Source organism: Myotis lucifugus, unplaced genomic scaffold (assembly GCF_000147115.1).
Source record: "Myotis lucifugus unplaced genomic scaffold, Myoluc2.0 scaffold_581, whole genome shotgun sequence".
NCBI classification, from domain to species: Eukaryota; Metazoa; Chordata; class Mammalia; order Chiroptera; family Vespertilionidae; genus Myotis; species Myotis lucifugus.
In genome coordinates this window covers 342,028-369,557 of record NW_005871629.1, presented here as the reverse complement: position 1 = coordinate 369,557, position 27,530 = coordinate 342,028, and the positions used below count along the sequence as shown (strand labels likewise).

Below are 27,530 nucleotides of genomic sequence, written 5' to 3'. Positions count from 1 at the left end.
GCCAATACTTCCAGGACTATGTTGAACAGGAGTGGTGAGAGTGGGCATCCCTGTCTTGTTCCTGTTCTAAGGGGAAATGGTGTTAGTTTTTGTCCATTGAGTATGATGTTGGCTGTGGGCCTGTCATATATGGCTTTTATTATGTTGAGGTATGATCCTTCTATTCCCACCTTGCTGAGAGCTTTTATCAAAAATGGGTGTTGGATTTTGTCGAATGCTTTTTCTGCATCAATTGATATGACCATGTGGTTTTTTTCTTTCAATTTGTTTATGTGATGTATTACGTTTATTGATTTATGGATGTTGTACCATCCTTGCATCCCTGGGATAAATCCTACTTGGTCATGGTGTATGATCCTTCTGATGTACTGCTGGATCCGATTTGCTAAGATTTTGTTGAGGATTTTGGCATCTATGTTCATGAGGGATATTGGCCTGTAATTCTCTTTCATTGTGTTGTCTTTACCTGGTTTTGGTATTAGGGTGATGCTGGCTTCATAGAATGAGCTTGGAAGTGTTCCTTCCTCTTGAATTTTTTGTAGTAGTCTGAGGAGGATAGGTTTTAATTCTTCCTTGAAAGTTTGGTAAAACTCCCCTGAGAAGCCATCTGGTCCTGGGCTTTTGTTTGCTGGGAGCTTTTTGATGACTGCTTCAATTTCTTTCATAGTTATTGGCCTATTGAGACTTTTAGATTCTTCCTGATTGAGTTTTGGGATGTTGTATTTTTCTAGGAATTTGTCCATTTCCTCCAGGTTGTCTAGTTTGTTGGAGTAGAGTTGTTCGTAGTATTGTTTAACAATCATTTGTATTTCTGTGGGGTCTGTTGTTATTTCGCCTCTATCATTTCTGATTTGGTTTATTTGGGACCTCTCTCTTTGCTTCTTGGTGAGGCTGGCTAGAGGTTTGTCAATCTTGTTTATCCTTTCAAAGAACCAGCTCTTGGTTTCATTGATTTTCTGTATTGTTTTTTTGGTCTCTATGTCATTTATTTCTGCTCTAATCTTTATTATCTCCTTCCTTCTGCTCACTCTGGGGTTTTCTTGTTGCTCTCTTTCTAATTCTTTGAGTTGTAGAGTTAGATGATTAACTACCATTTTTTCTTGTTTTTTGAGATAGGCCTGTAGAGCTATAAACTTCCCTCTCAGGACTGCTTTCATTGTGTCCCATAGGTTTTGGATTGTTGTGTTTTCATTGTCATTAGTGTCCAGGATGTTTTTAATTTCTTCTTTGATGTCATTGGTAACCCAATCAATATTTAATAACATGCTATTCAGCTTCCAAGTGTTTGAGTATTTTGGGTTGTTTTTATTGTAGTTTATTTCTAACATTATGCCATCGTGATCTGAGAAGAAGCTTTTTATGATTTCAATCTTCTTGAATTTGTGGAGACTTTGCTTGTGACCCAATATGTGGTCTATTTTTGAATATGTCCCATGAGCACCTGAGAGGAATGTATATTCCGCAGCTGTGGGGTGAAGTGTTCTGAATATGTCAATTAAGTCCATCTGATCTAGTGAGTCATTTAGGATTGCTGTTTCTTTGCTGCTTGTTTGTCTAGCGGACTTATCCAGTGATGTCAGTGGTGTATTAAAGTCCCCTACTATGATTATATTGTTGTCGATCTCTCCTTTGATATCTTCCAGGAGTTTTTTTATGTATTTGGGTGCTCCTGCATTGGGTGCATATATGTTTACCAGGGTTATATCTTCTTGTTGTATTGATCCCTTTAGTATTATGAAGTGGCCTTCCTTATCTCTGGTTATGGCCTTCACTTTGAGATGTATTTTGTCCGATATAAGTATTGCTACTCCAGCTTTCTTTTCCTTTCCATTTGCGTGAAAGATATTTTTCCATCCCTTCACTTTCAGTCTGTGTGAGTCCCTTCTAATGAGGTGGGTCTCTTGTAGACAGCAGATGTATGGGTCATGTTTTTTTATCCATTCAGCCACTCGATGTCTTTTGGTTGGAGCATTTAGTCCGTTTACATTTAAAGTTATTATTGAAAGGTACTTGTTTGTAGCCATTTCTTTTTTTGTGTGTGGCTGTTTTCTTTCTGAGCTTGTTATTTCTTCTTTTTACACCAGTCCCTTTAGCATTTCTTGCATGGCTGGTTTGGTGGTGATAAACTCCCTTAGCCTTTTTTTGTCTGTGAAGCTTCTTATTTCCCCTTCAATTTTGAATGATAGCCTTGCTGGATAGAGTATTCTTGGATTCAGTCCTTTGCTTTGCATCACTTTGTAGATTTCCGTCCATTCTTTTCTGGCCTGATGTGTTTCTGTTGAGAAATCATTTGATAATCTAATGGGAGATCCCTTGTATGTAACTTTCCGTCTCTCTCTTGCAGCCTGTAAGATTCTCTCTTTGTCCTGAACATTTGCCATGGTAATTATGATGTGTCTTGGTGTGGGTCTTTTCGGGTTCACCTTGTTTGGGACTCTCTGGGCTTGTGTGACTTTTTTCTTCCCCACCTCAGGGAAGTTTTCTGATATTATTTCTTCGAATAGGTTTTCTAATCCATGTTAATCTTTCTGTTGTTCTGGCACCCCTATTATTCGTATGTTGTTTCGTTTCATGTTGTCCCAAAGCTCCCTTAGGCTCTCCTCCTGCCTTTTAATTTTTTTCTCCATTTGCAGTACAGTTTGAGTGTGTTTTGCTTCCTTGTCTTCTAATTCACTAATTCGGTCCTCCGCTTCTCCCAGTCTACTGTTGATACTTTCAATGGTGTTTTTTATTGCAGCTATGTCGCTCTTCATTTCTTCTTGGGACTTAAGTTGTTGATTTTTTCATCTGTTTTTTCTAGCTTCTTGCATAAGTAGTTGATTTTTTCATCTGTTTCTTCTTGCTTCTTGAACATCCGGTGCATGTACTCTAGGAACCTTATTCTGAATTCTTTTTCCGTCATGTTGCATATCTCTGTCTCAATTAGCTGCTTTTCTGGTGAGTCCTCCTTTTCTTTCCTTTGGGGGTTTCTTTGTCTACCCATGTTTGATCTCACTGACATATCTAGTTGTTGAGTCGTTCAGTGGCTGCTCCCTGGGTGGCAGTGGCTGCTCCCTGGGTGGCAGTGGCTCCTCGGGCTGTGGTTGCTCCTTGGGCGGTTGTGGTAGCAGCGGCTCCTCCGTTGATAGTAGGGCCTCTGGTGGGTGCTGTTCACAGCTGTGGTGGCTCTTCTGGCTGGTGGAGGGAGGCTTCACACACAGCAACTGTTCCCCAGACAGAGCGTGTGGTGATCAGGAGGCCGCTGTTGCTTGAATCTGCTTTTCGTGGAGGGAAGCAGGTCTCCTCTGCGTTCATGTAGTCACGCTGCTTGAGAGCCGTTGCGTCCGGGTTAGTAGCAGATCTCTGGATGCGGATAACAGCTGCTCAAGATGGCGCAGTCTCGCCGCTGAGCTGGCGCCCAGGGGGAGGTTTCAGCCTCAATCTCTAACCATCCCCATTTTCTAGGAGTTCTCTGTCTTTCCTGGCTGCAGACTGTCTCTCAGCTGAATCTCCTCTGCTTGTTCGGGTTCTGTGTTACCTGTTTCAGCTGTTCGCCCTTATCTGCTCCGGGACAAAGCACCAACACGTCCGTCTAAGCCTCCGCCATTTTCTAAACCTCCCAATACTTCTTTTGTTACAGTGGTCTGGAACCAAACCCGCAATATCTCCGAGGGCTGTCTGTACTTAACCTACAGAAAAATCCTCTCAAGGCCAGGGGTGGAGAGAATGACACTGGGGGTAGGGAATGTGTTTCAGGTGATTCATACACATGGTAAGTACTTAATGCCCTTCACGATCACTAAATAAGGGTCATTCCAAATTTAAGTATACTAAACCATGCAAGTTGTACAAAAATTCTTAAGAATACATTTACAGATCAAAGCAATGGTTTCCAAAATTTCTAGGAGTCAGTTTCAGGCACCCAACGATGCTAAAAACTAAGTAGGTTTAAAACCGCTGCTCCAGAACACAGAATCTCTGTCTGAAATTAGCCCTCCATTCTGTCTAATGATGAACAATAAAAACTTAAACATAAAAGGTTCTCTGAGAGCTTATCTTCAAATGCAACAAGGCAGTAGCCAGGAGGGTCAGGTGCTGGGGCAGGGGCTGGGAGACAGGAAGGAATGGAACCACAGAGACAGAGCAGGTGACTAGAGGTGCAACAGGAAAAAGGAAAGCAGACTGAGTACTTCAGGCCTTGACAGGAGAGAATAAAAGGAGAACTGCGATGACCTTTTAGACCCAAGAAAGGTCCATTAGATTCCCAGCCAGAGTGAAATGAAGATACTATACTTTTAAAAAAGTTCAATCCATACGACACTATTGGATTTGCTGGTTGCGAAGGAAGAGTATACAAATACAATGGCTAGCTTTGAAGACTTGTACTGAAACATTCAATTCATAAAAGGGTTCCACCATATATATTTTTTCTTGCCTCTATTTTTTTATTGAAATTTCCTTTTGTCCAAATTTCTTAATGATTCATTTTTTTAAATCAAGTAGAAATGTTATTGTGGTTATCTGATATTTTTACGTCAAAGACTGTTCCTTCTTTCTCTGTATATAACTGAGAATAGAGTATCTTAATAACAGCTTCACTAAGGCTCTTCTACCCAAGCAATGAGAACCCAGAAAACGTCCAGAAACCTGACATCCTGTCCTTTCCACTGACTTCTCTTGTAACCACAGTTAAGTCGTCTAGGATCCAAATTTTTCACTTAACAATTAAGAACAAATACAATTGCTCTAATGAGCGTACTAAGCTTACTCAAACATCCAACACACCAAGCATGGGTCACTCCCTAGGACCGTGTGCTGCATGTGGAACTCACAAATTGTGGACTTTCCAATCCCACCTAAGCACTAAGTTATACTACTACTGTTTAACAATACAAGCCAATTAGCTGTGTTATTAAAGCATTTACAACATAGTTTTGCTACAAGTAAATTCTAAATAAAAGTTGTTGAAACCAATTTATATTTTCAACAGGATCTATATTATAATTTGGAAAATTGCATTTCTAATCAAGGATTTAACAAAACATTTAAAAACTTTAAAATATAACCAAAATGTCATAGGAAGCTACAAAAATGATTTAAACAAATATGTTTACAGCAAAACAAAATGGGCATCTGAAACTATAGTTAAAATTTTTCCCCATAAACAGATATAATATACAATTTTTTTCTTAGAATGTGGAAGAGTTTTCCAGGGATAACTAAAATGGCATAGTTTCAGTCAACTTTAAGACCCATCTATTAAAACACTACTCAGTCTTCAAGGCTCAGCTCAAATGTCACCTCTTCTATAAAACTGCCCTGCTCTCTGTAGCCAGAAAAGTCTCTGTTCCTGGCCAGAGGGCATATGGGATGCTGGGGAAACCACTCCCTCCAAAGTTATTGATAAATGTGGCTTCAAGTATTACCTTTTCTATACAATAGATTTGCAACCTTATGGCATTTAATTTTTCTGAATTTTAGTTCCCTCATTTGTAAACTGTACATAAAATCCCTCTTTGGGGTTTTGAGGGCTGAATGAAATACTAGTAAAGTACATAAACAACAGTATTTGTCATGTAGATGTATACTTAGTATGTATATGCTGCCTGTCATTAACTGTTCCCTCATTTCTTTATGCTTTTACAAGTATTAAAATGAAATGAGCTTATCCTATATAATAAAAGCCTAATATGCTAAGTGTCCGACGCTTCGACCAGTCACTATGATGCACACTGACCACCAGGGTGCATCTGACTGGTAGGTTAGCTTGCTGCTGGGGTCTGGCCGATCAGGACTGGGTGAGATGCCCTAGAGCCCTCCCGCAATCCCTTCCTGGCCCCGATTGTGCACCAGTGGGGTCCCTTGGCCTGGCTTGCGGGGATCGGGTCAAAACCAGCTCTCCAACATCCCCCGAGGGGTCCCGGATTACAGAGGGCGCAGGCCAGACTGAGGGACTCCACTGGTGCACGGATCTGTGCACTGGGCCTCTAGAGATAAAATGCTTAAGTCCTACAGATCAGGTTCCTTCTTAGAAATAGAACACTTACATTTTTCCACTGATTTTTTTTTTTTTTTGAGAAAGTGGGAGGGTGAGAGAGAGAGGGCCAGGGATTGAACCTGCAACCGAGATATATCTCCTTGAGCAGGAATCAAACCTGGGAACTTTCAGTCTTCGGGCCGATGCTCTAATCCCTGAGCAAAACTGGCCAGGGCGAAACAGAACACTTTCTAACGGTAGTTTTAATGTTACTGCCTTTGATCAACAAATCAAAAATACCAAAGGGACAAAGAAAGACAATAACTTGGTATCACACATGTACCAAATTTTGCAATGATGCTTTAGCTTACTTATACAAAGTAAAAGACTGTTAAAATCATAGAAAAGTAAGTATATTGCATTGTGAGAAATTTCTTTTTTGAAGACAAGACAATAATGCCAACAAAAAACTTTCTGTTCTTCAGTGGAATGTCAGTACCATAGAAATCGATTAAGTCGTTTGATTAAGTCATTCACTCATATGTTAGTATAGTATAGTGTTATTATAGTATAGTATCATGCAGTATAGTACTAGTATAGTGCATTATAACATAGTATAGTGCATTATAGTATATTATAGTGTAGTATAGTGCATTGCAGTATAGTATAGTGAAGTATAGTATAGTGTATTATAATATAGTACTAGAGGTCCAGTGCACAAAAATTTGTGCACTGGGGGGTAGGGGGGGTCCCTCAGCCCGGCCTGTGTCCTCTCGCAGTCTGGGACCCCTCGGGGGATGTCCACCTGCTGGCTTAGCCCCGCTCCCCGGGGGATCGGGCCTAAACTGGCAGTCAGACATCCCTCTGGCAGCCCGGGAGCCCTCGAGGGATGTCCACTTGTCAGCGGGGAGCAGGCCTACGCTGCAGTCGGACATTCTTAGCGCTGCTGAGGAGGTGGGAGAGGCTCCCGCCACCACCGCTGTGCTGGCAGCCGTCAGCCTGGCTTGTGGCTGAGCAGAGCTCCCCCTGTGGGAGCGCACTGACCACCAGGGGGCAGCTCCTGCATTGAGCATCTGCCCCCTGGTGGTCAGTGTGTGTCATAGTGACCAGTCATTCCCAGTGGTTCTGCTGTTAGGGTCAATTTGCATATTACAGTTTATTATATAGGATAGAGGCCTGGTGCACCGGTGGGGGCCGGCTGGTTTTCCCTGAAGGGTGTCCTGGATCAGGGTGGGGGTCTAGCTGGGGTGCCTGGCCAGCCTGGGTGAGGGGCTGAGGGCTGTTTTCAGGCTGGCCACACCCCTTTCAGGGTGGGGGGTCCTGCTGGGGTGCCTGGCCAGTCTGGGTGAGGGGCTGATGGCTGTTTGTAGGCTGGCCACAGCTGCAGGCTGGAAGCGGGTATCTGGGATTTATTTATCTTCTATAATTAAAACTTTGTAGCCTTGAGTGGAGCTATGGGCCGGCAGGGCAGGCGGGAAGCTTGGCTTCTGTTGCCCCTGGCAATGGAAGAAGCCTCCTGCTCGCTCCAGCTCTGTGGCCGCCGCCATCTTAGTTGGGTTAATTTGCATATTCGCTTCTGATTGGCTTGTGGGCGTGGCTTGTGGGTGTAGAGGAGGTATGATCAATTTGCATGTTTCTCTTTTATTAGATAGTGCAGTACAGTATAGAGCAGTATAATATACTATAGTGCATTGCAGTATAGTATAGTGTAGTATAGTATAATATAGTGCAGTATAGTATAGCGCAGTGCACCGTAGTATCTAGTACAGTGCATAGTATAGTGCACTGGTACAACAACATACCAATGCTTCCAATTTAACCATCCCAACTGTACTTCTTATACTGATTAAACTTTGAATAGTAATGGTAGTAAATATGGAAAGAACTGCAGGTTTCAGGCCACAGAAGATTACAACACAAGAAGTAAACTGTAATTTTAACCAAGCTTATATTGTAACCAACCTAAAGGAGAGGGCTGCCCCCGTATAACTCCATTCTTGGTTCTCTCTTCCAAGTCCATAACTTCCTTGTATATCAATTCTGAAAAAGAGGTGAACAAAAACAAGCTTTTTAAAGTCTGAAAGCCAACCTCACAAGACATCTGTTTTAAATAAATATTTTTACACACATTAAGTACTTCAAATAGTATCCTTCAAAGGTAGAGGGTCTGTAAGTGTCAGCCTAAGATTCAAAGATGTTAAAAACAATTATTTGATCCTCCGCCAAGAATTATGTTGAAAGAAACAAAATCTCTGCCTTAACTGGTGTTCCTAGAGGTGGATTAAAGATAGAACTGTGGTTAGAAACCTTGTCTTTCCCACTCCACCAGCACTCTGTACTACGCCATGTCAGACCACATTTCACGCTGTACTGCACACACTTGTTTAATGCGGTCTCAGAGACGGCTCGAGTCATCTGTCTTATTAGCGTCTATTTCCTGATAGGACCTGGAACTTGTAGGTGCTAACCCAGATACCTGTTAAATGATTTAAATGAAAGTGTGTGTGGAAGAATGGTATGAAAATACATTTTTATTAAAAAAAAAAGAGGCAGATAGCCACACCTGAAAACCTTAAAAACTGCAGCCTGACATGCTATCACTGTCACAATTTCTCCATGGGACCCTGCTCTTTGCCTGCTGTGGGCAGAGGGCTGCGAGGACGTCCACCCAAGCAGCTCCACCAGATGCTGCCCTGCATTCTCCTCAGTGGCCTGACGTTGTGTGATGAGCCCTGTGACTGAACATCTACTAAAGAAGAACCTTCTGGTAGAAGCTACAGAGCCATTGTTCCTTATCATTTTGGGGTCCTGGAATAATTTAAGAACTGCATAAAAGCAATGTACCCTCTTCTGAGAAAATGTGGAAGCAAAAATGTAGCACAGAATCTTAAGGAGTCTTTAATTCTTTAAACTTCTGATAGAGAATCTGTGATTATAGGGTATGACAATGTTTCTGTTGGTAATAAGGTAAAATAAGTGGATGTGTTGAAATGAACAAGCGCTAGAGACACCTAAATTTGCTTGCTATGGTGACCTTCTTGGACTTGGAAGGAGAAAAATAGGAAGTCTTGATAGAGGAAAGAATGGGAAAAGCTTTACTTCAAAGAAACAAAAAGGAATGATAAGCATTCCATGTAGGAGGATTTTTTAAAAATGAGAAAACAGCACCCCTTTATGAAAAGGGATTAGGTAGACAAGCAAGAGCTAATCAGCAGTACTAACTGGGCAAAGTGATCTGCAGTTAATGGCTTTGGCAATGGATTTCTTTGCGTTATGATGCTAAAACTTGTCAGCAGATCTTGAAAGAGGCAGTGAGCAGATAATCATGGAAAAGCAAGTGGGGCTAAGAGGAAACGATGCAAAATAAAGGCGAACCTGTCTAGAGTTCTCAAAAATCCCAGGTATGTCCTTATGCAAACAAAAACACCATGTTCCACTGATTTTAAGATGCACTTTTTCTTACAGTTTAATGTCTCTGAAATTGGGTCGTATAACCAGTGGCACATTATGGTGTGTTTTACAATTGGTGGCCTACTAAGATTTCAGGAGATATAAGAATATCAGTTTAGATATTTCCATACTACACTCTGGCCCACAGTTATATCCTTGCATATTACCTATTACATGTAAAAATGTACTCGGTTCTACCCAATTATATCATTCTGGTAGATTCTACAGAATTTAACTACATGTCTCCCAGATTCAACTCAGAGAAAACTAATCTCTGGTTACACTCCTAAGAAGAAAGAATCAAATTCATTCCTCCCAAATAAATTTATAGCTGGATTACCTGTCTGTTTATACCTCTGCAGTCCCTTTCGCTTTCCCAATATGTAGGCACATAGTTCTTAATAGCAAGTCTTCTGTGCCCAGTTATTTAAGTTCAGGTAAAAAAAGGGATCAAGTGACTTGCCCAAAGTCATGTAGCTACAAAAGTGGTTCAAACATCACATAACAACAACACAAATGAGGTAAACAGGGTCTAAAAATTACCTGGCCTAACTATCCCAGGGAAGCATTTTTTTTTTAATTTGTTAATCCTCACCCGAGGATATTTTTTTTCTGTTGATTTTGAGAGAGCGAGCAACATCGATGTGAGAGAGACACAGCAACTGGTTGCCTCCTGAATGTGCTCCGACCAGGGTTGGGTACTGAACCTGCAACAACTCAGGTGCATGCCCTTGACCCGGAATCCAACCCGAGACTTTCAGTGGACAGGCCAATGCTTTAACCACTGAGAGCAATACAGGCCAGGCCACCCCAGGGAATCTTTTAAAGAAAGAAATATTTCCATGACTATCAAAGCACTATTATTAATGTTCAACTACCTTCATAAAATAAAACTACGATATTAGATTTGTAAAGATTACAAATGAACTCTCTCTGTTGGTGAAGGTGGGGGTAACATAGACATTCCTATTCAGTGCTGAGAGAAATGCAAACCGCTACAATTTCTTTGAGGGTAATCTGGAAATAATTGAAAAATATCCTTTGGCCCAGCAAATCTTATAGGACTTTTTTTATTGGCATGTTCTCACATGTGCAATAACAACAGACTGGACACAACTTAAGTGCTCTGCAAGTGGGAGCTGGGTATAGAAACTGACACAGCTGGACAGCTGGGTATCCATGCGCCAGGCATGTGGAGCAGGAGAGGGTGATCTCTAATATGGGATTACACCCACAAAGCACACTGTACAGCATACACCACTGGAGATCAAACAGGTGGGAGAGAGAAGGGGGAGACCCAAACACACAGGCTTGTGTATTTGTAGACTATGGAAAAACAAAATATTTTAAAAAGAACAAATGTTTCTGTGTCTGGAGAGGGGATGTGAGAGATCAGGATTAAGTAAGGGAGGAAAAGAGACATACTTTCTATTTTTGCAAAAAATACTAATAATCATATTACCAAATATGCATTATGAATAATATAAAGTATCTTTAGTTTCCTCAACATGATGAATAAATCAACACAATAAGGCAGAAGCCCTCTCAGCTCCATCTCTCAGGATCTGGTGAATGTTACCTTTCCACTCTTCTATTGTGTGTTCCCGTTCATCTAACTGCTTGTCAGGTATCTTTGGTGGTGGCTGAAAAACAAAAGGCAGCAATAATTGAGTCAGTTTACTAGGAGTATGCAAATCCATCATAATTATTTGAAATGTCATCCAAACAGCAAGGGCTTGTAAAAATACATTATTAGACAGAGTGATGAGTCATCTTTGATGTAGAGACTAGTTTTGGAAGAATCCTTCCTGACAGGAAAAAGATGTCTAACTATCCTTTTCTTTTCTTCCAGCTTTTGAAATGGTCAGTTTATTTACATCATAGAACTGGGCTCTGCTTTGGACACGATAATTTGTATTATAACTGAGTTAGGATGTCCTCCCAAAGCATTCAGTGTTCCAGCTCATCAGATCACGTATCAGACAAGAAGGCAAGAAGCTGAGAGAGGGAACTTTATTTTGTGTCGGAAGTGCTTGGATAAGCTCATTAAGGCACTTTAAATGCAAAACAGAAAAACAGCATCATCATTTACCTATATTTTTATTTAAAACTAGAGGCCCAGGGCACGAATTCATGCATGGGTGGGGTCCGGCCTGCCCACCCTGATGGTGGCAGTTGGGCCAGGTAGGCAGGGGAGAAGGGATGCAGGAGGTTGGCTGGCCGGCCCCACTCCTTATTGGGGTTGGGGGGGCGGGGGTCCAATTGGGGCCGGGCTGGCCGGGGGGAGGGGCTGTGGGCAGTTGGAGGGGGGGCCGATTAGGGCCCCCCAATCGGGCCAGTTGGCCACCACAGTGCGCATCATAGCGACCAGTCATTCTGCCATTCTGGTCGCTTGGCTTTTATATATATATATAGATTAAAATGTCTCCTCCGAACCCAACTTTAATTCTAACTGACTTCTTCAAACATGAAGAGAAGAACTTACAGCCTCCGCCTCGGAAGGGTCATACCAGACGTTGATGTATGGGTGCTGGAGAGCTTCGTCCACAGAGATCCTTTTGGATGCGTCAATCACCAGCATTTTGGATAATAAATCCCTCGCCTGACTGGCTGCAAAAATAATGATGTGAATGTACACATACCTCATAAAGGTTTTTAAAATTAGCAATACATTTCAGAAACTTGATGCTCATTTTTTAAAAAGTATATGTTTTATAAAAATATTTTACTATAAAATCAGGTCATACATATGATGAAAAAATATAGTTACAGAAAAAAATGGCTAAAACCTTACTTTGTTCCACCACCCAGAAATACACTTAGTGTATGCTCCATAATAATATGAAAACACACACACACACACACACACACACACAAATAGGATTAAATAAATATATTTATAAAAGTACCTTTAAGTTTGTTGTGTTCTGAGTCAGCAGGGAAAAGCACATCGGGGAAGAGTTTCTCAAAGCTATATCCAGCATATTTAGGTCTGTTTTCAACGTAAGTCCTTACTGTTGGTTGTAGTTTCTTCATGAATTCAGGACATGGTGTTCCAAGCTGTTCAATAACTTTATTCCACTGATCAATATCTAATATCAAGTAGCTAAGAAAAATACTCCGTATCTAATGTTCAACACATAGTCATAGCCATATTAAAATAACAAGAAAATAACAATTATAAAATTCTAAGAAAGAATGTGGCAGTTACAAATCTTTTATCTTATAGCCACCTTGCAAAAGGTGGACAGAAAGGGTCAATAAACAAGCACTGTTAATCTTATTGAGAGAGAGAGAGAGAGAGAGAGAGAGAGAGAGAGAGAGAGAGAGACTCTGTGTGTGTGTTTGTGTGTGTAATATTCATTTTATCATATAAATGAAAGCTTAAGCCCAACTGGTGCAGCTCAGTGGTTGAGCGTCATCCCATGTACCAAGATGTCGCCAGTTCTATTCCCAGTCAGGGCACATGCTCAGATTGTGGGCTTGATCCCTAGTAGGGGGTATGCAGAGGCAGCAGATCGATGTTTCTCTCTCATTAATGTTTCTATCTCTCCCTTCTCCCTTCTTCTCTTTCTAAAAAATCAACAAAAACATATTTAAAAAAATGAACGCTTAAACCAACAAATTCCAAATACAAATGACTCAAAAAATAATGATAATTACTACCCACAGGGACTCTAAATGTAAACTGTACACAATTCTAGAATACAAAAATATTTTTTTCTGGTTCATCTGAAAATGTGAATGCATATCCTAGAGCAGTGATGGCGAACCTTTTGAGCTCGGCGTGTCAGCATTTTGAAAAACCCTAACTTAACTCTGGTGCCGTGTCACATATAGAAATTTTTTGATATTTGCAACCATAGTAAAACAAAGACTTATATTTTTGATATTTTTAAATGCCATTTAACAAAGAAAAAGCAACCAAAAAAATGAGTTCGCGTGTCACCTCTGACACGCGTGTCATAGGTTCGCCATCACTGTCCTAGAGGCTAAGAAATATTGCTTATAATCTGTCCCTTTTTTTGAGAATTTTCTACACTAACAGAAAATAAAAATGACGGCTCTGGTAAAAGTGGTGTTTTCTTTTGCCATGCTTTGTTTAACTTAGGTAATAAACTCTGTTTGAAAGCTCTGAAACCTGTGAACATGAATCAGTGTTTGGTAAGTTGTGAGGTTAGAACTCCCTGTCTCCTTCCTCCTAAGTCTTCACACTGCCAGTCCTCCCTGGGACGAGAACCAAAGCTCTCTGATGAACCTAGTGCATATGGCTTTCCCATGCCTCCTCCTCACGTCAGTCTCAGGGTGACTAGCTGATAAACACATCACACATCACTCGCTGGTAATGTAAATATTAAAATAGATGAACAAAAAGCATGACTCCAAATCTACTTACACCATAATAAAACTATTACTGCTGAAATTCTCAGATGAAAAGATCAGTATGTTATGTTAAGAAATCAGACAACCCAAAGACACAAAACACAAAGAACATTAACAAAAAGGAAGGTGGGGTGGGGGGAGGGGGTAAAACAAAAGGATGACCAGAAGCAACAGACAATTCCAAAATTCATATTCAAGCCCTAAGTACTTCTAGACTTAATCAAGTGCATACTTATTAAAATTTTTTAATGGCCGCCATGATTTTTGATTTATGTTAAGTAAATCAACTCAAAGCCAGCAAATAATTGTGGATAATTAACTTGAGCAGTTCTCAGAAATAACATGACACAATCAATACGTGGGGGAAGGGAAGTCTATGTCAACTAGCAGGTGGTATTTTGAAAGAGTAGAGTAATTTAACAATATTATTAGGGAGAGACAAAATACATTACACTTGACATAGCTGAAGTGCTGTCATACATTTTGACCTTTAGAAACTACATTTTAGGCCAAAGATAAGGATACGATCTGTACCTGGGAACAAAACACCACCTTTGATCATTTCTCCCATGATGCACCCAACTGACCAAATGTCAACTGAAAACAAAATGCAATGACATTAACATAAAGAATTTGGTTAAAATAAAAAATAAAAAAACATTAAAAAAAATCACGCACACCATGTATACTTTAAAATTATAGAAAGCAGTACAAAATAAAAATGAGTGACAGTGAATGTGCTCTAACTACCAGCAGAGACTGTATTTCCTGCTGCCGGACGCAGCCTACGAACATTTCAGCTTCTCATCAGTTTTTGAACTGTAATAGCCACAAACTATCTGTTTAAAACCCCCTTGTAAGAATGAACCATCTTCATCCCCATTAGCGAACATAGGAAGTCCATCACTAACTAATTTCACTGCTGCAGCAGCACAAGGATACAGTCCCTTCCTGGAAAGAGGATTTTGTGGCAAACCATTTCTCCCATAATGCACCCCACAGACCATAAATCCACTATATGTTTGCAGCACAAAAGAAGGAAAAGCAAAGCAAAAGGTCATTAAAATCAAAGAAGCATAATATGACTGCATTATATAAAAACTACAAAACATCACAAAAAGAAAAAAGTGATTTTAATTTTAGCTAATGGAATAATTTAAAACACAAAACATTTTTCAAAAGGCTTTGAATTACAAAAGCAAATGGTGAAGTGTGGCCTTTTAACTATATATCTAATTTTAAAGTGAGAGCCATGCACAGAAATAATGTAGTTAAAAATCCTATACATTTTGTCAATGAAAATTTGTTTATAAAATACAAAATAGCAGCAAACTTAAACTTTGTAAATAAGGTTGAAAAAGTACACGAGGTAGCAAAATTTAAAAAATGAAATCTTGACAATATTTTGAGTTTCAACTGTGCATTATGCTCTCTCTTTAAGTCAACAAAAAAGCATGAGCAGAAATAATTTAGCATGTTAAATATTTAACAGAAAGCATGTATTTCTATGAATAATTATAGTTAAGAATTAATCTGAAGCCCTTTAGAAATTTTCAAACTGGATTTCATAAATGTATTTGAGTAGCGCTATGTCTATTTTGAATTGAAAGTCATTTGTTCCCCAGCAATGCTGTGCTACATCTACCCTACTATCCCAACAGGAACAAGTGCATGGACAGTGGATAAATGATCAAGTCAGGAAACTCAGTAAAAAAGCATATATCATGTTTTCTACCTAAAGTCTTTAAACCCATAAAACTAAATTGCTTTGGTTGAAGACGTTTAGTTTTGGCTGAATAGAGTCTGAAAGTTCCCACTTCAACGAGACCTCTAATCAATGCTGAAGACATCTGCTAGACCAGTGGTTCTCAACCTTGGCTGCACATTAGAATCACCTGGGAATCTTTTTAAAATCCTGATTTCTGGGCCTCGTCCTCCGGAAATTCTGTTTCTTTGTTATGGGGTGGGGCCACAACATTAGTAAAAAGAAACAGAATTTCTGGAGGATGGGGCCCAGAAATCAGGATTTTAAAAAGATTCCCAGGTGATTCTAATGTGCAGCCAAGGTTGAGAACCACTGCCTTAGAAGCTTTTATTTGTTTTTGAAGCTTGAAGGTCTAAATTCTTTAAGGGCAAAAAAGGAAAAGGGTAGAAATTGATGTGAGAGAGAGACACCCTTTACCACACTGGAGGACTTAGGAAATGTCAGTGTACTTTCTGGGACACACCCTTACAGGAGACTGCCAGTTCACCATAGACTCATAGGAGCTAAACTGGAAAGAAATTTTGGAAAACCTTTGGAATTAAAGTTTCTCTAAAATTTGATATTAAAATAAAGGCAAATATTTTTATATTTATGGTAGGATTCAACTTTGAAAGACAAGAATTTAGAAAAAAGTTAATATTCATAAATCTGAAGGAAAAAAATTCCAGGGTTTTCATTTTTGGTAAAAATCTATTACAATAAAATTTCCCTATAGATTATAGAGAATGGCAAACTTTACTTAAATATCCACGACACAAGTTATGTAGAAAACTTTAAGAAATCACATAAACCCATTTTTAAACAGACTATGAAAGTCGCAAGCATGTGAGCAGTTCTTGTCTGGGTCAGTGGTTCATGCATAAAACTTCCTTTAATGGGTCTATAGCCAATTAGGCAGCTTATATATATTCCATTATATTATACTTTCTACAAAGCTTTGAGGTAGCTTGCAATAAAAGGCAACATTAAAGACAAAGTTGTTAAAACAGGTGAGGGTGGGTGGAGGAAGTTCTTATGTTTGCCCTTGATGGCTAATGCAGTTATTGTTATTAAGCATTATATTTGACTCTGTTTCCTGAGACCAAAAAAAAAGAAAGAAAAGGTGATAAGGTCGTCTGCATAACTCTTAATCTATGAGGAAAGCAAGTCAATTCTTATTATGGTATTTTTTTTAGTGTTAATTTCTGGCAGGGAGCTATCTTCCCAAATCACATTTATAGGCCATAGAGTGACACATTGCACAGTAGCTGGGACAGTAAATGGTTTTATAGCAAATGCAAAAGCAATCTTCATGTTGGTCACTTGTATCAATTCTAAAAAAAACCCCTAAAAAACAATAACAAAACCTCAATGAGTCTAATACTAAATCGAACTCACTAGATCTACAGGGTATAAGACAATTTTAGATAGTAAGAAAACAAAACATCTTGTTTATTTAAGAACAAAAGAATAATAGTAAATGTTTAAAGTATTTGTTTTTAATTAGCTCAGAAAATAAAAGGAAGTTAAAATTCTCAGTTCAATATTATCTTTTCTAAAAATGATTCAAGAAGACTGACTTAATACAGTTTCTTAGTTCAAAGCAAACTGCTAGGAAAAAGTCCAGACCCTATTCCAGGCAGTACTTTGGATGAAGTTACCACAAGTCAATAAAGGCCTGTGCACTCATTCACCCCTGTCTGAAAGTCTACAACATTTCTTCTTAAATATATGTGTATGTTTAATTTTTAATAATTCATGAACTACATGCCTGACAATTTTCTTCAACCTTGATTCTAATGCTGATATATGTAACTGAATATACCCACACATAATACGCCATTTCTTTAAGGCTGGACACAGGGCATTGATGAAACAATAGTTTCCTACAAAAGGTCACCTTTATTATCCATCAGCTTTGCAGATGGCTTTATCCTGGCTCTTCAAGCTTACTAAGTGCTATTGCTGGTAACTCTAGTCTCAGGGGGTTGGAAATAGGTGCAAATGTCACTAACAGCAAACTAGGATTCATACAAAAGATAAACTGTCAGTCCACTATATGTACTCCTTGAGCCCATGTTAGAAATATTCACTGTAAAGTTACAGGAAAGTAAATTTCAGGGGGCCATGGCAACAAAGTCCTTATCCAAAGGTAGTGTTGATGGTTAGGTATTTGTAATTAAATAAACAGGTACCCTAAGTTTTCCCAAACATTTATGACAAAATTTAGAGTTACTTTCAAACTCTTGATACAACGTTTCAGTGACAAATATTTAACTATGCACTTCAGCTTAAATATTTACATAAGAGATCTCATAAAACAGAACAGTATTTCAAGTAAATGTGTTTTCTGACCGTTTTCTTTGTAGCCCATCCCTAGGATGACTTCAGGTGCTCTGTAGTAGCGCGTCACTACGTAGGGTGTCATCATGAAACTAGTTCCTGCAGTCCTGGCCAGTCCAAAGTCAAGAATCTTCAAAGTGCAGTCTGATTTTACTACTATATTACTGGGCTTTAAGTCCTTTAAGAAATAAAAAAATAAAAGAATGCTATGACATATACAAATATTTTGCAGTTCACAAGTTATCAGATCACTGATAAAACAATTCATGCAAACTGTTTATTTCTCTCACCATAATCGATATCATGGCATAAATTCATTATATTGGGCACATTTGAGGAATTCACGTGATGGTATTTTAATTTATGAATGCATACAGTTATTAGAGAATTTAGTAATATTTTATTTGCTAGAAATTATGATTAGCTAGTAATTTTTGATCAAGTGGAGTAAAGCAATTTGGAACTACATCTAAAAGCTCACATAAGCCCTAGCTGGTCTGGCTCAGTGGATAGAGCGTAGGCCTGGAGTCTGAAGGATCCTGGGTTCAATTCCAGTCAAGGGTTGCGGGCTCAATCCCCAGTGTGGGGCATGCAAGAGGCAGCCTATCAATGATTCTCTCTCATCATTGATGTTTCTATCTCTCTCTCCCTTTCCCTTCCTCTCTGAAATCAATAAAAAAATCTATAATAATAAAAACATAATATGCTAATTAGACCAGACATCCTTCCAGATGAAGCTGGGGCTGCAAGGGAAGCCAGTGCCAGCAGCTAGGGGAAGGAAGGCCTACTCCTGCATAAATTTTGTGCATCAGGCCTCTAGTATTTAAAAATAAAAAAGCTCATGTAAAACGAATATGGTAAAAGAAAGAGAGAATCATAAGTTAGCATTTATATTCACTTGTATACTAAATTACCAGCATAAAAAAACCCAATTTTAAAGACACAATGGAGTTTGTGTAGATAATACAAATCAATAATTGGCCATTCTATGTCAATCCAAGCAGGTGTCATTTGACCTCTCTCATTGGCAGATGGCCAAGTATAATGACGAAAACAGTCCTCAGTGGTCTTTCCATCACTGACTGCTGTCCCAAATCACACAAATTTGTCCATAAAATCTCTGTCTGCTCACAGAGGTAGACAGCATTGTCTTGGTGCCACTAATCTATATAATTACTTGCTGTTAATGCTACTAAATAATGTCTTTGTGAAGAATTTTCCACCTGACCCCAACTTCAAGCAATTCTATGCTGTGGTCATTAAAAGGAAGGCAGCGGCGTAAACACTCATGGCTTCAAGTTCAACACATTTTGCCTGTTAGCTCCCATGAAACCTATTGTGAACCAAGAGACCATAGAAAGCAAACATACATCCATAACACAAACACACTCCATTATGGGTACTGATGGCCTGAAAAGCAATGATTGCTTTTTCAATGTCTCTATCCAGGAAAAATTGTATGTTGTTGTTTTTAGATCTTTTCATAGGCAATCATGGATGGTTTTAGAAGATAAATAACCCAAGGGCTTTATCAAATTAAAAATAGAGATCAATAGGTGTAGTGAAACAGAAGATGAAAATTTTCATTATTGCTGTTCCATAAATATGATATTGGCACTATTTCCAAAACACAATACTGAGCCAAGTAACTTTGCATGTTCAAAAATATAGCTTACAAGCTTTGATACCATTTCAATGTCTACTCTGATGGGTAAAGATCAATGGCTCTTTACACTACTGCATTCTCATCTAGAAATACAATTCTAATTTTAAACATTTTATTTTGGAAAATTAAGAGTAAAATACACTTAAAAGTAGATATTTTTAAAGAAAAAACTGTCCAAAAATGCCTCAAATAATATTACCTAAAATCTATCCTTCTATATATCAATATGTACCTTTCTACCGATGCTAGAACCATATGAGAAGAACAACTGAATTTGCATGAATTTGTAGCAGAGTGGAACTAAGCTAACATTATTCCATCTTCTCTCAGAGTTTCTAGCCTCCTCACAATTAGGTAGGTAGTCAGGCAAGCCTAACTGTGATTAGTTCTGTGAAGTGGGATGTGAGAACATACAGAAGGGCATCCTGTTGTCCCTTCCCTGCTTTGGTGACTGTAACATTCCAGATGATGGACCCTCTGTCAGTCTGGGTTTCTGAGCATAGAGGTAAAGCAGAGCCCTCACCTGTCATGACCTGCACTGGACATGCGATGCGGGAAATAAACCGTAGTTGGTGAGCCACGGAGAATTCAGGGTTTGGTACCCAGCGTAGCCCAGCTGTGACATTGTGATTTATAATTACTATATATTTGGTCTTTGTCTCAATTACTGAGACAGAGCTCCAAAAACCTTAGAATTTCTTTCTTTTTTTAAAAAAAAATATTTTTTATTCATTTTTTTTTTAGAGAGAGAGAGAGGAAGAGGAAGGAAGAGGGAGAGAGAAACATTGATCAGCTCTCTCTTGCACATACTCTGACCCGGGATCAGACCTACAACCTGGATATGTGCCTAACCTAGAATCAAACTTAATCCTTTGGTGCACAGGACAACACTCAACCAACTGTGCCACACCAACCAGGGCAAGAATTCCTTAATTGATAAGAGCAATAAAGGTGACTGTTATTTTTAAAGCCCTTTTCACTGACCCTGAGTTTATGTTAATGAGCTGACTTGCAAAGCCCAAAAGGATGGGGGCTGGTTGCCAAGGGAACCAACATTGTGATTTGAGCTTCAACTTTCAGCTCCACCCCCTGACTTCAGCTAGCGTTCAATTACCAATGGTCAATGATTCAATCAACATGCCTAGGAAGGAAATGAAGACTCCATAAAAACCACAAAAGACAAGATTTGGTGCTGAACATGTGAAGATCTGAGGAGTGGCACACCCAGAAAGGGCATGGAGCTCCACACCCCTTTCCACATACCTTGCCCTATGCACCTCTCCATTTGGCTCTCCCTGAGTTAATGTCCTTTGTAATAAACTGGTAGTCTACTAAGTAAAATGTTTTCCTGAGTCTGTGAGAAGCTCTGGCAAATAAATTGATCCTGAGTAGAAAGATGTGGGAACCTCTGAATTAGAGCCAGGAGGTCAGAATCACAGTAATAACCAGGGCTTGTGATCGGCATCTGCAGTGGGGGCAATCTTGTGGGGCTGAGCTTTTAACCTGTGGGATCTGAATCTGTCTCCAGGCAGAAAGTGTCAGAACTGAATTAAATTGTAGGACACCAGCTGAAGTACAGAAAACCTGAAAATTGTTTGGTGAGAAAAACTGACACACATGGTGTTACAAGTGGTGCTGTAGGGCAGTAAACACAGCCTGCTCTTCCTTCTCACCGGTCTATGGTCTATTCTGATATCACTGAAACTGGTGCCAGGTAGGGTGCTACTCTTCCATACACACGATCATAGCTTAGCAGTCGAGTAGCAGGCAGCAGGGAAACTAATACCACAGTTGGAAAAGCGATCCAGGTTATATAATAGCAACGCCTTCGAAGACACTGTCACTTGCAAGAACTCGGCAGGCACAGCCCTGCATAATGAAGTTGAGGCTCAGAATAGGGTTGGCAAAGGAAGGCCTACCTGTGAAGAAACAGCCACACTCATTCAGTTGCTTATTGTCTATGGCTATTTTTGTGTTACACTAGCAAAGCTATAACAGAGCTTGTATCATCCGTAAAGCCTAAAATACTATCTGGCCTTGCCTTTACAGAGTAAGTTTGGGAAGAAGTGATTAGAAAGTAAAATTTTAGTAGTGTGTGTTGGTGGCTAATAGATAGATGTGAAAGAACTGTAGTACAGTAAACACAATTTACTGCCACTTTACAAGTAGAAATGAAAGGGAACAGAGTTTAGAATATTTCAGGCCTTGCCATTCTGGAAAAACTAAAAGTTACTAGACACTTACAAAAAAAAGCAGTGTATATAGCAGACATCTCCTCCTCCCAACCCTGTATACCTCTATACCTTTTCACCTTCAGATGACTTGTTTCAATCAACAGAATGTGAGAGAATGTGATGTCCACCAAACCTGAAGACGGTTGTAAATGAGCTTGCTTGATTTAGCTTGGTTCTCCTATCTTTCACCATGAGAAAAGGAAGAGCCCAATGAAGACCAGCAATTTCCAAACTTTTTAATCTCATGACACACATAAAGTAGTTGCTAAAATTCTGCAGCACACCAAAAAAAGTATTTTTTGCTGATATGACAAAAAACAACAACACCTAGGTATAATTTTATACACAGCACGGACTTCCTCTTCTCATACAGTGAGACCGACTACCCCGACAGTGGATCCTCACTCAGCCTGGGTCTCTGAGAGACTCTGGGGAAGCCCACCCCCCACCCTGACTTTCACTGAACCCCTACAGGACGAAAGTTCAGGTTATTTTAGCAAGTAAGCAATCTCAGCCCAGCAGAAGCATTAGCTTAGGCTGCGGGGACTTTGAATGAGTACTAGAGCAGAGAGAGGAGTACATTGTGGCCTCAAGACCAGCTACAGAAGTGAGTGCAGTAGTTTATCCCATTAAACTTCTAGTAAGATACTCAAAAAAAGGAACAGACATCAAATAAAACCATGGAAGAACAGTTTCCAGAACTTACTGCATGAAGAAAGTGGGAACAAGGAGCACCAGGGGTGGCCTACAGTGGGTGCTGTGCTGCGAGCTCTGACTCCTGGGAGCACTGAGCATGCATTCTTCCAGCTGCTGGCTGTGTTGGCTGCCGACAGCTGTAGCCAAGTCTCTCCCCAGGAACTGCCTTCAGCGAGGTGCCTCGTTTTCCAAGGTCCTGCTGCCCCCAGGACAAAGGCCCAGTTGAGTTACCAGCTGAGGCCTCTGGAGTGATTGCATCCAATTCAATTTCTCCCTCTGTGCACTTTTACTTCCTTTACTCCCCCCTCAGAGACCCCCATATAAGTCTTATTAGTCCAAACTTATTATGTAAATTTTCTATTGTACTGTATTTTTAATACTTTATTGCCTATATACTAAAGGAGTACGTATAGTATCCCAATACATACTATTGTATTTGTGCAGTTATCCTTTTTTTTACAATTTAAGATTTGTACATAGCAACTCTATTCCATGTCAAGTTCTTGACATTATTTATCCAAATAAGTGTATAATACCCTTCATCCTTATAAGTAACTCTTCTTCCCACTATAATCACTTCACTTGATTAAACACTTATTCTTGTTTTCTTTTCTTTTTTATTGATGCTTAGAAAGAGAGAGAGGGAGAAAGAGGGAGAGAAAGACCAATTTGCTGTTCCACTTATTTATGCATTCATTGGTTCATTTTCTGTATGTGCCCTGACCAGGGTTATCAAACCTTGGAATATCTGGATGACACTCTAATCAACTGAGCTACCTGGCCAGGGCTCTTTTTTTTTTCAATTTTAATTTTTATATCAAATCTATTGGGTGACATTAGTCAATAAAACCATACAGGTTTCAAGTGTATGACTCTAAAACATACCATCTGCATACTGCATCATGCACATACCACCCAAAGTAACGTCTCTTTCCACCACCATTTATCCCCCCTTTGCCCTTTTCAATCTCCCCCCCCCCTTTCCCTCTGGCAACCACCACGTTGTTGTCAGATCTATGGTTTTCTTACTATTAATCCCTTCCCCTTTTCTCCTAGCCCCCAACCCCGCTCCCTCTGACAACTGTCAGTCTCTTCCATCCTGTTTGCATTCTCCCAGTACATCTCTGCTAACACCTGTGCTTTCAGCCTTTGGAAATTAGCTACACATGTTTTTGTTACAGAAACATGTACCTGTTGGTTTTGTGTGTGTGTGTGTGTGTGTATGTGTGTGTGTGTGTGTGATAACCTTATTTTCATTAAGACGTTACTGTTATATATTGGTCTTCTGTAACTTAATGTTTCCTTTTTACGCTTCTTACTGTTTCTTTCTTTTTTTATTTTCATCTCCTGTCATTTGTTCTGTGATTTATGTACTGATCACCTGGTACCTCCATTAATCTGGAAATTTTCCACTTCGAAGATTTTACTTCACTAAAATCAAATTAACTTCCATGATGGTGGATTATTGTCCTGATCCAAAGGACAAAGGAAACAAACAAAAACAATGCCCAGAAGTTTAACTCATTTGCTCTATATCATGTAATAGATGAGTATGAGTTGAGGACGATATACTCCTCCATTTAAAAGAATTTATCTTATGTTGCTTAAAGAAGGCATTAGATATAATATTATAGTAGTTGCATATGTAATATACAAGGCAATCAGAATGATAACTAAGGATAAGCATGAATATCACAGATGCATAATTGTCTTAAAATAGTTAATTTGAGCACACATATATTTATTTTATTATATAAGTTAGGATATTTGTTACAAGGTAGCTCAGAAGGAAAATATACTTCCACTGAATTAAATACATTTTCAAAAATTCCTCCCAAATTAGATGCAATTCTTTTCAAAGAATAAGCTAGAATTAAAACTAAAATACAAAAACATATGTCCACACAAAAACTTGTATTTGAATGTTCATGTCAGCATTACCTAAAAGAGGCAAAAAAATGGTAACAGCCTAACTGTTGATCAAGTAGTGAAATGATTAAACACATGTGGTATATCCATATAGTGAAATATTATTTGGCAATAATAGTAAATGAAGGACTGATAGGTGATAGGTACATGGATGAACCACATATTGTATAATTACATTTACAACTGAACCTTGAACCACATGGGTTGGATACGGAGAGATCCACTTATATGCAAACTTTTTTCAATAAATACAGTAAATGTATTTTCTCTTTCTTATGATTTTCTTTTTTCTAGCTTACTTTATTGTATAAATGCAGCACATAATACATATAACATACATAATATGTGTTAAATGACTTTATGTTATTGGTAAGGCTATTTGTAATTAAGTTTAGGGAGAGTCAAAAGTTAGAAAAAGGGGTAGAAAAATATTTTAAAAGATAAGTAAAAACTTTCAAATGAAATACATAAATCTATGTATCCAAACTATACAACAAGCTACAAAAAGAATAAAAGCAAAAAATCTGCACTGAGACTCATCAAAATCAAACTGTTGAAAGACAGACAAAAAAGAGAATTTTAAGAGCATCCAGAGAGAAGTAAAAGATCTTACAAGAGATCCTCAATGATATTAACAGCTAATTTCTAAAATAATAATAATAATGATGATGATGGAAGCCAAAAGGTGGTAAAATAACACATTTAAAGTGTTGAAAGAAAAGCCAAAAAAAATTCTAAATCCAGCAAAATCAAAACTGAAGGAGAAATTAAAACATTTTGAGATAAATGAAAAGCTAAGGGAGTCTGTCACTAGGACATATGTCGTATAAAAAGTGCCAGTCCTCGCTGGCATTGCTCAGTGGTTAGAACATTGGCCTGTGTGCCGAAGGGTTTCGAGTTTGATTCCTGGTCAAGGACACATACCTGGGTTGCAGGTCCGATATCCACCCCCCACTGGGACATGTGTGGGAGGCAACCAATGATGTATTTCTGTCACATCCATGTTTCACTCTCTCCCTCCCCCACTCTCTTCCCCTCTCAGAATCAATGGAAAAAATATCCTCACTCCTTGACTGGGGATTAAAAAAAAAAAAGTACTAAATAGTCCTTCAGGTAGAAATAAAAGAACAACAAACAGTTACTTGAAGTCAAATGAAGAAATAAAGAATACTGGTAAAGGGCCCTAACCGGTTTGGCGCAGTGGATAGAGTGTCGGCCTGCGGACTGAAGGGTCCCAGGTTCGATTCCGCTCAAGGGCATGTACCTTGGTTACAGGCACATCCCCAGTGGGGAGTGTGCAGGAGGCAGCTGATCGATGTTTCTCTCTCATCAATGTTTCTAACTCTCTACCCCTCTCCCTTCCTCTCTGTAAAAAACCAATAAAATATTAAAAAAAAAAGAATACTGGTAAAGGTAATTACATAGATACATAAAAAGGCCAGCTGTACTTCCCCCGCAATATTATTTAAAAGACAAATGCAATAAACAGTATGAACAAATTTATCTTGATGGGCACACAGTCTATAAATATGTAATTTGTGACAACAACAATATAAAGGGAAATGGAAGACTGCATAGAAGCAGAGTTTTTGTATACTACAGAAGTTACAGTGGTAATAATTCAAAATAGGTTGTTATAAATGGAAGAGGTTAAATTGTAATGCCTATGGTAACCTTTAAGACTGAAAATATAAAGAAAAGGAACAGAGAAAAAAGATACACAGCAAAAAATGTACTTAAACACACAAAAAGGCAGTAATAAAAAAAATATAAGGAACAAAAAGATATGACTTATGACAACAAATAGTACAGTGGCCAAAGTAACTTCTTCCTTATCAGCAATTACTTTACATGCAGATACAGTAAACTCTCCAACTAAAAGCCAGAGAAGGGCAGAAGGCATAAAAGAAAGATGTGCCTCCTGCAGGCTATCTACAGAGATTCCCTTTAGCTTCAAAGGCACAAACGGACTGAAAGTGAAAGGATGGAAAAATCCTATATTTCATTCAAACAGAAATCAAAAGATAGCTATTCTAATATCAAACAAAACAGACTATAAGTCAAAAATGTTCCATGGGGCAAAAGAAGACAATACTCACTGATAAAAGGATCAATCCATCAAGAATATATGTATACATACCTAACAAAGCCCCCAAATACATGAAGCAAAATTGACATGATTGGCCTTGGTTGGTTTGGCTCAGTGGATAGATCGTCGGCTTGCAGACTGAAGGGTCCCGGGTTCGATTCCGGTCAAAGGCACATACCCAGGTTGCGGGCTCGATCCCCGGAAGGGGACATGCAGGAGGCAGCCGATGGATGATTCTCTCTCATCAATATGTTTCTATCCCTCCCTCCCTCTCCCTTCCTCTCTGAAATTAATAAAAATATATTTTAAAAGACTGACATGATTGAAGGGAGAAATAGTTACACAATAACAGGTGTAAAGTTCTATGCCTTACTCTCATTAATGGACAAAAAAATTAGAAGATCAATAAGAAAATAAGGGTGGGAACAACACTATAAGCCAACTAGACATAACAGACATTATAAAATAACTCTCTTCAAAACAGCAGAATACATATTTTTCTCAAGTGCACATGCAACAAGATATTCTTCAGGCTAGACTATATGTTAGGTGACAGAATAAACCTCAATATTAAAAAAACACACACTGAAATCATACAAAGTGTCTTCTCTGATCACAATTGGAATGAAGCTAGGAATCAAGAAAAAGTAAAAGTGTAAAATTCACACATTTGTGGAAATAAAACAACAGTTTGTGAAAATTAAAAGAAAATTAGTTATACTTTGAGATGAATGAAAATACAACATACCAAAATTTAGGGAATACCTAATAAGTAGAGCTCAGGGGACATTTTATAGCTGTTAACACTCACATTAACAAGAAAATATGCATGGAGCTCACCTCACAGTCATGCCACAACACAGTCAAGCTGGACCCGAGAGCAGGGCTGCTTTGGCAAGCTCTCGGGTCCAGTCTAGCTTGTTGTGACATGACCGTAGGTGAGCTCCATGGAAAATGGCATTACAATTGGTATTGTGTTCTGTACACAATGAGTGCTCAATAAGTGCTGTTCACTTCTACATAAAAAATTCCAAACAATA

General features: G+C 38.9%; 1 protein-coding gene across 3 annotated transcripts in view; it reads right to left on the bottom strand.

Moving 5' to 3' along the window:
- Positions 1-27,530, bottom strand: part of MAPK8 (mitogen-activated protein kinase 8) — a 54,659-nt gene that overhangs the window by 11,077 nt on the left and 16,052 nt on the right. For 2 of the 3 annotated variants that reach the window (XM_023745780.1, XM_023745779.1), the window contains exons 5-10: positions 17,889-18,054; positions 14,315-14,386; positions 12,316-12,498; positions 11,892-12,016; positions 10,986-11,049; positions 7,919-7,996 (exon numbers count right to left, since the gene is read on the bottom strand). In XM_023745780.1, the coding sequence (XP_023601548.1) occupies positions 7,919-7,996; positions 10,986-11,049; positions 11,892-12,016; positions 12,316-12,498; positions 14,315-14,386; positions 17,889-18,054 (688 nt within the window). Of the gene's footprint in view, positions 1-7,918; positions 7,997-10,985; positions 11,050-11,891; positions 12,017-12,315; positions 12,499-14,314; positions 14,387-14,731; positions 14,804-17,888; positions 18,055-27,530 lie in introns of all 3 variants that reach the window. The other variant, XM_023745781.1, reaches the window with a different exon arrangement.